Source organism: Channa argus, chromosome 1 (genome assembly GCF_033026475.1).
Source record: "Channa argus isolate prfri chromosome 1, Channa argus male v1.0, whole genome shotgun sequence".
In the NCBI taxonomy this organism is placed as follows: Eukaryota; Metazoa; Chordata; class Actinopteri; order Anabantiformes; family Channidae; genus Channa; species Channa argus.
In genome coordinates, this window is record NC_090197.1 from 6,628,599 (window position 1) to 6,639,786 (window position 11,188).

An 11,188-nucleotide genomic window follows, 5' to 3' on the forward strand; every position below is an offset into this window, starting at 1 on the left:
CATTACAATTGGATTAAGTTACTTATAGACAGTTAATTTAAACAACATGTTGCAAATATGTTAATACTGACACTATCAGCAGCATGTTCCCAGACAATGATCCTTTTTCAACCCAAATACTGTCTATCATTTATTAATTGTTGCAGTACAATATCTAATTTGTCTGACTACAGTTATTAAACATTATTGCTGTATTTAGACTCTCACAGGAAAAACATCACTTCACACACGTGTTGATTTGTTTTTAAATCAAACCACAATCTTCCTCTAACCTTAACCAAAGTGCTTTTGTTGCCTAAACCCAACCACATATAGTACTGCAGTCTGTGGTGTTACAGTCCTGCTCTTGTTCAGGCGCCTTCTTCCCCAAACACCTGCTTGCAGGTACTTTCTGGTGATAAGTTAATTCATTTTCAAATGATGTTGCATAAGTTATTTTCGCCACAAACATGTGAATATGTATCTGGTTTAGTTGGAAGAGGAGACAGAGTTGTAACGTTCAGTGTGGTGGTGATTTCTGTGTTTCTGGCAGCGACAAACTTACAATTAAGTTGAAAAGGGTAAACAGAAATCGCTCCTAACCGGAGGGTACAGAAAACAGGTTCAGAACAGATAAGACAGACAAAACTATCCACAGGACCGAAACACGAGGGGCGTTAACATTATAGAAAATAGGAAGACAACAGAAACTAACGTCGACAACAAGAGAGGAACTTAGTTAACCAAAAATAAACACTAGACTCAGGAATAACAAGGCTGGAAAATCTAATAGTCTAAATGACCACACAGGGGAAAAACTGGGAGAGTAACAAACACAGGACATGGGGAAAAGCATATGCTACTAAATAAACAAGACAGGGATAAACATGAACTGACTAGTAACAGGTAATACACGGAGGGGGACTAAGGAAAACTGAAACAGGTAAACCAGATAAATAAGAAACATACATAAAAACAAACCTAAAAGTCCCTATACAGGTAAACACATGGGGAAGTCTAATTAACAAACAGATAAACTAAATTAACGAGACACGGAAAAACAAAACTGTAAACAGGAATATGAACAAACCTCAGACCAAAGGGGAAAGATGCACAGGGTCCAGAATACAAAAGTCCAAGAGAAACAAGAGTCCATGAAACACACATTCAGCTTTTACCTAGAGTCCAGAGTCTGAGGGGTTTGTGAGGGTAATAACAACCACAATGACCACAAGAATCTGGCAGGGGAGTGAAGGGAAGACTGAACTTAAATAGAGGTGGGAACAGGTGCAAACGATGGGGGACAACAAGGGTAAAGCTGGGCAAAAAGAACCAGGGACAGGAAGTAAGGAGAAGGGGCCACAAAATAAAAGTCCAAAACCAGGAAGTGACCATGACAAGTAGCTTCACAGGACGTCTCTTCTTATTTCTCTGGACCCTGTTAAGACATTATAAAGCACCTTAAGTCAAGTTTGTGATACTGGGCTATAAAAAAAAATCTCTATTATATTTTATTTTACACTTCCACTCAAATATTATCTGAATGTAAACTACAGGATCATAATTATACATTATGATATGATGTGATCAGCTACAACATTAACACCTGGTGGTTTTAAATACAAATATCGTTCCTTCAAGTTCCTTTACTTTTGTACTTTATTAAAATGTAGTTTATCTGCTTAGTACTTTTACTTGACTACTGAGTTTGTGTATTTCTACCACCTCTGTACACAGTGTATCACAGTTTGCGGTGTTTGGGGTTGTGTAGCTGCAGATTGCTCAGAGTGGCAATTTGATTGTCCTCCATCATGATATTAATAGTAATAATAATAGTATTGTAGCTGATGTTTGTAGTACTGTTATGTACACAGCATAGTGTATAGAGGAATAATGAAGTACTCACTGTGATCAGTTTGTCTGATGTCAACTGACAACTGACATTAAATTTGTAATAAAACACCAATGATTTATAAATGACTTACTAGTTTATATGTCTGAAACCTAAAATATAAATGAAAGTTTACAGTAATATCTATTAAAATATAATAAATATTGTAAATATAATAAAAATATAAACAGAAATACATTGGTTTATGTTTTGTAGTTGTCTCCCATATAATGGTATAAAAATAGCCCAACAGATTCTGTACAGTGACTGAAGACTCCATATGTGATTTTTCTTGGGTTTTCAGAAGTTACTGAATCAGCCAGATGTTACAAATAAATTAATGGAAAATAGGAAAATATCTTTTATCCTTAATACCTAATGTGTTGTCCCTGAACCATCTTTGTTTCTCACCATTGTTCTTCTTCTTCCTCCAGATGAAGAGTCCAGTGATGCAGACTGACAGCAGCATCAGTCCTACAACAACTCCAATGACAGCACCAGCAGGAACCTGTGAGGGAGGAACTGGAACCAGAACAGAAGATTATTGAAGCTGGTTTCTCACACACTTGTTCAGATGTTCTGTGTTCACATAATTGTCACTGACTTTAAATTTGACAATGTTTTACAAACTAAAAAAAAAAAAGGAACATTCAATGGAATTATCTTTTAAAATAAGAGTCAAGACTTGACATCCTAACATCTTGTCAGAATTTGAACTGATAATTAATTCTTCATGGTGTAAAACTCTGGGTTGCAGTGTTCATATTCTCCCTGTGCTTGTGTAGGTTTCCTCCCACAGTCCAAAGACATGTTAGGTTAATAGGTGACTCTGAAATTGCCTGTAGATGTGAATGTGAGTGTGAATGTGTTTGTATGTTTCTCTGTGTTTGTTCTGAGATAGACTGGAGAGATGTCCAGGGTGGACCCTGACTCTCACCCCATGACAGCTGGAATAGGCTCCAACCCCCCCAAGACCCCAACCAGGATAAGCGATTAAAGATAATGGACCCAGATAACTCTGGGTTGCATTCAGGGTCTACTTTGTTTACCAGACAAACTGGTGTGTGTTTTCAAGTTTCATCACATCTGACTCCAGTCTTACCCCAGTTTGTTCTGATCACTGCTTTGTCCAGTGTAATGACACTGTCGTCCTCAACACCAGAGAGCTGAAACACACAGTCGTATCTCCTCCAGTCTTCAGGTTTGACTGATGAAATGTTCAGATCAACTCTCATCTGGAAGGTTCCATCATGGTTGGGGAGGATCTCTCCATGGTCCACGTCCTCATGAAGCTCCTGTCCATCTTTCCTCCAGAACATTGTGGCTCTGTCAGGGTAGAAACCTCTAGCGTGGCAGCTGACTGGAGAGGACGGAGACTTCTGGAGGAGAGACACTGAGGGAGGAACTGGAGAAAGAGGGAGAAAAGGTTAAAGAGAAAGAACGGATGAAAGAAGTAAACCATTGAGGCTGAGAAAGATCAGAAAAGGAAAAAGAAAAAGGACTAAATTCAATGGGGTCATATGAGAAGGAACAGAGAAAAGGGAAGAGAGTGAGAAACATTTAAAAAAATACTTCAGTGTGGTTATATGAACATAGTTGTGTCCATGAAATGTCCTCTGGTCATGTGATTCTACCTGTTCTCAACAAGAAGCTCTCCCCATAATTCAAAGCTAACTTCAGCCACACAGAACTAGTCTGAGTGATAAGGTAAACAGTCTCTTCTATTCTGTCTTTGTCAGCCTCTAATTCCCGCTTTATGACGTCAGCCTCTGGTTTCTGACTGGTCCACTTTCGCTTCGTCACATCAAATGATATGAAGTCTTCTCCATCATAACCACCCTCCACAAGATAAGTGTTTCCGGTCTGTTCATCCGATTCACAGCTTTCCATGTACTGTAAAATGTGGAAACCTGAGAGAGACAGAGATAATCAAATACAGTTTACAGTTTTTAAATATTGCTCGTCTCCCAGTACTGCAGTTTGTTGATGATTTAAAATATTCAAGATTAAAACCACTTAATTTATCAAAGAGGGAAATGGCTTTAAATTGTTTATTTACCTTAAGAAAATGAGACTTTCCTAAACCCTGTTAAGGATCATTTAATGGTTCAAACAAATCAACCAATTATGAATGAAAAAGTACATTATACAGATTCCTTATGAAATGTGATGGAGAAAAATAATAAATATTCAAGTTCATGAAGATGGCACTAAGTGCACTAGGAAGTGTCCTTAGTTACTAGGAAGTGTCCTTAGTTACTAGGAAGTGTCCTTAGTTACACACTATCACTGGTAAAGAGCCAATATGTAGATTATGTTTGTTATTTACTGTCATGTTGGTCTCTTTAACCACTCTCCATGCACACATGCATTAATAATGATTATTTCATATCTTTACTTAAATAGTTTGACTTACACCAGTCAACCACAACACTAACACCATCTGGTTCATAAGTTAACATTATTTTTCCCATATTCACTTAACACCAATAGGTGGAGTTAATGATTAGTGAAGTGTGTAATCTGCCCCCAGTGAAAACTCCCTCCCATTACTTTCCAAGTGATGTAGAACATAGAACATACTGCACCTTCAGTTTGATTGAATTGCTGCATAATTCTGTCAAGTGTAGATTTAAAGAGTTTAGGCAGTATGTCGAAACACCATCGAGTGCACAGCTCCATTAGCTCAGGTTTGTCTTTGAACAGTTTTTTCCACACTTCCTGGTGTATTTCTATGGTTTTGTTGCTGTTGCAGTAACCTGCCTGAACGTCATCAACCAGGGCAACAATCACCAACTCTGGGAGGTTTTGGATTCCAGAAGATGCAGTGTAGAGAATCTTGAGGGAATGTTTCACTGCGAGACAACATAAAAATACATTCAGTATTCAGCCTTAATATACTGTACACATATTGTCCCAAATGGGACATTTACAGTGTGAACATGTTCAGTTGAAGCCTAAAGTCTTTTCAAACTGAGGTAAAAACTGTGGACGCAGGGACAAAGTGCAGACTGAAGTAAAGAGTTTAGAGATTGAAATGTGAACTTACCTGGTGATGAAACGTGACAGAAGAGAAGCAACAGAAATAACTACTTCATCCTGATTTGATCAAGAATCACGGAGAAATAATCGAGTTGCTTCGGTCTCTGTGAAAGATGGGAGTGGTTGGATATTTGGCACAAATCCCACAACGTCGCCAGATTTCAATGCTGCGATAATAAGAAAACAATGAAATAGTAAAGTAGAGACAAGAACCTAATACAAATGTCCTTAAAAAGCCATTTGTTTCATTGATGATACACCGCGTATTTAAATGAGTTTTCCTTTCTTTTGAGTTACATTACATGATAAATGTCTCCTCGTATGGACAGGTGTCAAACCTTCCAAAAGAATCAGGAAGGGACTTATCCAACACTTTACAACACGATCCGCGCACCTGTCTCTGAGGAACAAACGCTCCACCCTCAAACTTAAGACGTGATTCACTTAAAAACGATCAGATAATGAAGCTCCCACGTATGTGTAACCACAAATGTCACTATGAAATTGTTACTTATCTGATTTGAATCCTGTTTTAACCCAGTGTTTTCTTGTCAACTATGATGTTAAAAACACTTACTTTCATTTAAAAACAGTAATACCATCAAAAATACCCCATTATAAGTAAAAGTCTGTCAGTGACACTTTACTAAAGGGAACAGAACTGTAAAATACATAAGTAACAGCAAAATAACGTTTGTAATGTATCAAACATATAAATGTTGAATAGAGAAAGGTTCCTTTCAGAAATACATATTATACCATTTATATAATTATTGATGTTATCCTGTAACACTTTTTATAACATGGAAACTGTTACGCGATAACAGAAATCCTTAAAAATGGCAGCATTTAGTTCTACAGTGTGTCAGACCCTGTTAAAGTGCAGCAGCAGCTGTGAGACTGACACTCTGAGCTCATTTGTCCAGCTTTGACCTTGTCCAGCCTAGAAGTTCAGGTCTTGGACCCAAACTGCAGCCTCATTGTTAAATAGGATTAAAATCTGAAGTCAGCTGCTGGAGACGAGTATGAATGTGTCATGATTTGTGCATTAGAATGTACTGTACTTTGTGTACTTTAGTGTGTTTTTTTTATACTTGGCACCTCTGTAGGCAGTTTTGTAAGAACAACATTGAGCAATTTCTTATTCAGGAAATACTAATAATTTGAGACACACAACACAATACGCTCTCATTACCAACCGTACTACTGTCAAAGCCAAAGGCAAATAGGTCTCATTATAATTTCTGCATGTTCCACGTCTTCATGAGATTTTTAGTTTTATAACAATTATCATTGAGAAACATAATAAATCTTTTTTGAATATACAGCAAAGTGCAAACATCAACTCAGCTCTATGTAGAAAGTTTTTAATCCTAAAGTATTAATTAAAGTATTTCTACACCTGATTACATCATTAGACTACATCAGGTCACCTGATTCTACCTTTTCTCTGCAGAAAGATCTTCCTGTAGTTCATAGTCCTTCAGGAATTAAGGGCAATAACTGGTGAGTAATATGTTACTTGAATAAAAAAAAAACATTGTTTTAACCCCACGTATGTTTGTAGATTGCAGCCTGTTCTGAGAAACAGCCACCTCTGCTTCTTCTGGTCCAGCGTTATGAAGTCTTCTCCATCAGAACCAAACTGTTGATGTCCAACAATGTCTTCAGTCTCATCTTTACATTAAGAGCCAAACATCTCCTGCAAAATGCGAACATCTGGGTCACAGAGACTTCAGTCAACAAGGGTTTTAGTCAGTTGTAACAGATATTAGGAAATAACTACTATGTACACACTTTCTCATTTTCAACTTTATTATCGGACTGAGGGTGTTTACTTTTCTCTTAAACCAATCAGATTCTGCCACAGTCTCTGTGGAATAATAGAATTTATTAAAGTCTGTTTATGTTGTGTATCTATATACTTCTGTAAAAAGTTAATATATAGAAATAACTAAACAAAACACAGTAGCTACAATATAAAAGAGAGACAAGCCTCCACGTTTGTTACAGTGCTGTTCTACATTCTCTAATTCTGCTTTTGAGGACACACGTGACAATCAAGACGGAAAACTCAAATATTATCTGAATGTAAACTACAGGATCATAATTATACATTATGATATAATCTGATCAGCTACAACATTAACAACACCTGGTGGTTTTAAAATACAAATATTGTGTTTTTATATGTGTTGTGTACTTTATTAAAATGTAGTTTATCTGCTTAGTACTTTTACTTGAGTATTGAGTGTGTGTGTACTTCTACCACCTCTGTACACAGTGTATCACAGTTTGCAATGTTTGGGGCTGTGTAGCTGCAGATTGCTCAGAGTGGACATGCTGAAACTTGTCTTCCATGATAATATTAATAGTAATAGTATTGTAGCTGATGTTTGTAGTACTGTTATGTACACAGCATAGTGTATAGTGAAATATTGAAGTACTCACTGTGATCAGTTTGTCTGATGTCAACTGATAAAATTGACAACTGACACTGAGGATTTATTGTAATAATCATTTGGAGAAAGAGGGAGAGAAGGTTAAAGAGAAAGAATGAATGAAAGAAAGTAAACCATGGAGGCTGAGAAAGATCAGAAAAGGTAAATGAGAAAAAAAAAGGAAAAACAAAAAGGACTAAATTCAATGGGGTCATATGAGAAGGAACAGAGAAAAGGGAAGAGAGTGAGAAACATTTAAAAAAAATACTTCAGTGTGGTTATATGAACATAGTTGAGTCCATGAAATGTCCTCTGGTCATGTGATTCTACCTGTTCTCAACAAGAAGCTCTCCCCATAATTCAAAGCTAACTTCAGCCACACAGAACAAGTCTGAGTAAGAAGGTAAACAGTCTCTTCTAATCTGCCTTTGTCAGCCTCTAATTCCTGCTTTATGACGTCAGCCTCTGGTTTCCGACTGGTCGACTTTCGCTTCGTCACATTGAATGATATGAAGTCTTCTCCATCATAACCACCCTCCACAAGATAAGTGTTTCCGGTCTGTTCATCCGATTCACAGCTTTCCATGTACTGTAAAATGTGGACACCTGAGAGAGACAGAGATAATCAAATACAGTTTACAGTTTTTAAGTATTGCTCGTCTCCCAGTACTGCAGTTTGTTGATGATTTAAAACATTCAAGATTAAAACCACTTAATTAATCAAAGAGGGAAATGGCTTTAAATTGTTTATTTACCTTAAGAAAATGAGACTTTCCTTAACCCTGTTAAGGATCATTTAATGGTTCAAACAAATCAACTAATTATAAATGAAAAAAGTACATTATACAGATTCCTTCTGAAATTTGATGGAGTAAAAGAATAAATAAATTAATATATGAGTTTTCCTTTCTTTTGAGTTACATTACATGTTAAATGTCTCCCCCCTCTGGACAGATCAGGAAGTGACTTATAACGGGACCCACTACACAAATGTGTTTCTGAGGAACAAACATTAAAGAACAATTAGGAAATGAAGTTCCCACGTCTGTAGATCCACAAATGTCACTATAAATTGTGACTTATGTGGCAGGTAGACACTAGGACTCATGTAGGGCGGTGGAGAGAGGAGAAATGTGAAGCAGGTGTGGGAGGCTGCTGCTGCTCATTCTGCTGGGACTTTGGACATTTGTCTGCTTGTGGTCTTAGTAAGTTCATCTTTATTCTTTTGTGTTTTGTATTTTAATGTATGTAGTAAAAGTAGGGCTTTAAATCCCCTGAGGTTTTGGGTCTGTCATAACATTTATGGGTTAAAAAGTTGAGCAGTCTGACCAACTTGGTGTAAGTTATGGTGTTTGACTTTATATAAAAATATAAAATGTGTGTTTGCCTCCGGAACTTTCTGGACCCAGTCCTGCTTTAATTCTGCTTTTCTTTATGCTGCAGTCACACTGATGCACCTGAACTCCATCCAACACTGAAACTATGACAAATATGTCAGGAAATGTTTCAGGACTGTGCCAGACCCGAGTGGATCCAAACACGAGTTTTGTTCAATATGTAGCTATTAAAACACACACACACACTTACACACGCACACACATAGTACATTCACTAATGTTAGCTTCTGTTTTGGGCGACTGTGGCGCAGGAAGGTAGAGCGGTTGACCACCAATCTCACAGTTGCTGGTTCAATCCCCGGCTTCTCCAGTCACATGTCGAAGTGTCCTTGAGCAAGACACTGAACCCCAACTTAGTTGCTCCCGGTGAGTGTTGGCCTGCTGCATAGCAGCTCCCCATTGGTGTATGAGTGTGTGTGTGTGTGATTGTGAGTACGAATGGGTGAATAAGAAGCAGTGTAAAGCGCTTTGAGTGCCAATAGGTAGAAAAGCGCTATATAAGTGCAGACCATTTACCATTTTTGTACCTCACAAATGAGCTGTGCTTGTCCTTTATGACAACTGTGTGAAAGAGTATGTGTTATAGTCTGTGTGCTCCACTGAGTATATATACGATATAAATATATAAATAAGTGATTTCTTTATTATTAATATATATAATATATATATTCCTGACAATCAAAGAATCATGAAAAAAACTTCTTCTCTGCTCTTTCTTGTACTTGCATCTCATGAAAAAAGAAAAAGCTGGACTATGAAATGATAACAACTCTTCATTACAAAGATATTGCTAGAAAACAACAGCACAGGGTCATTTTTGACGAACTTATGCATCTAAGGGTTAAAGCCTTCAATTTAACTTTTCTGAATGTATAAGTAAAACAGAGGTAACAACTTTTCTCTCTCTCTTTCTTAAGCCTGTTTCATACATGAAGTCAATCACCTCCAGTGTCCAGACTTTATATATGAAACAGGCTTCACAGAGAGAGAGAAGACATGGACGACCAAGAAACTGTTTGTGAGTCTGTGTCAGACTGAAGAAGAGCAGTAAATGAAGCTGTCATTATCTGACACTCCCACTCACTTCCTGCCCTGGACTTTTATTTTGTACCACCTTTTCTTCACTTCCTGTTCCCAGTTCATGCCTCCAGCTTCACCAATCATCACCGCTCTCAATTCAATTCAATTCAACTTTATTTATATAGCGCCAATTCACAACAAAGTCATTTCAGGGCACTTTACAGAATAAAGTCAAGATTATAAAGATGTATAAAGAAAACCCAACAATTCCCCCTGGAGGAAGACATAGGCAACAGTGGAGAGGAAAAACTCCCTTTAACGGAAGAAACCTCCAGCATAACCAGGCTCAGGGTGGACGGCCATCTGCCTCGACCGGTTGGGGTGAGTGGAAAGGGGAGAGAGAAAAGAACAGAGCAACAAAAAGCAACAACAAAACATTGTTCTACCAGATTGGTAGGACCAGTAGCTGCAGGCTGGAAGACACACAGCTTCAAAGCCAGGGACACCTGCAGAAAGGGACAGAGAGAGGGCGACAGAGAAGGACAAAGACAACTACGGGAGAGAACACACAGAGTTAATGACATACAGTGGTGACAATTGCGGGGTGAGAGGAGAGGAGAGATGGTCAAGAGGAGGAAAGGAGCTCAGTGCATTGGGGGGTGGGTCCCCCAGCAGTCTAAGCCTATGGCAGCATAACTATAACTAACTATATAACTATTAAAGAGGAAGGTTTTAAGCCTTGACTTAAAAGTAGAGAGGGTGTCTGCTTCCCGAATCTGAACTGGGAGCTGGTTCCACAGGAGAGGAGCTTGATAGCTAAAGGCTCTGCCTCCCATTCTACCTTCTTGAGCAGCTTAGTTGGAATAGGGTCTAGCAGACAGGTTGTTGGTTTGGATGAGGTAATAATTGAAGTTAGCTCAGAGAGATCTATGGGTAAAAAGCAGTCTAACAGGGATTGGGGCCTTATTGATGACTCTAGCACTGCTGTACATGAAGATCTATCTGTAATATTTGGGGGGATGATCTGGTGAATTCTTTCTCAAATAGTTACAATTTTATTCATAAAGAAAGTCATGAAGTCATTGCTGCTCAGAGTTAAGGGAAAACTAGGCTCAACAGAACTAAGGGTCTTAGTCAGCCTGGCTACAGTGCTGAACAGAAACCGGGTTTTTTTCTTGTTTTCTTCTATTAATGATGAATAATATGCTGTTCTGGCATCACAGAGCTTTTTTGTACATTTTTAAACTATTTTTTGAGGCTAAATGAGATTCTTCTAAATTTCTGGAACCACTTCCTTTCTAACTTTCGTGTTTCCTGTTTTAAGTTGCGTGTTTGTGAACTATACCATGGAGATCACCTCTTCTGGTTTACTGCCTTCTTTTTCAGAGGGGCAACACTATCGAGTATTGTACGTAGTG

At 38.0% G+C, this 11,188-nt stretch overlaps 1 protein-coding gene across 1 annotated transcript in view; it reads right to left on the reverse strand.

Annotated features, from left to right (window-relative positions):
- Positions 1–117: 117 nt before the first annotated feature.
- The window catches only part of LOC137100677 (major histocompatibility complex class I-related gene protein-like), a 48,750-nt gene continuing 37,679 nt past the window's right edge, over positions 118–11,188 (reverse strand). Inside the window, exons 2-6 of the mRNA XM_067478543.1 lie at positions 4,459–4,725; positions 3,505–3,780; positions 2,973–3,275; positions 2,282–2,392; positions 118–1,417 (exon numbers count right to left, since the gene is read on the reverse strand). Coding sequence (XP_067334644.1) covers positions 1,386–1,417; positions 2,282–2,392; positions 2,973–3,275; positions 3,505–3,780; positions 4,459–4,725 — 989 coding nt within the window. The 3' untranslated portion in view covers positions 118–1,385. The remainder of the gene's footprint in view (positions 1,418–2,281; positions 2,393–2,972; positions 3,276–3,504; positions 3,781–4,458; positions 4,726–11,188) is intronic.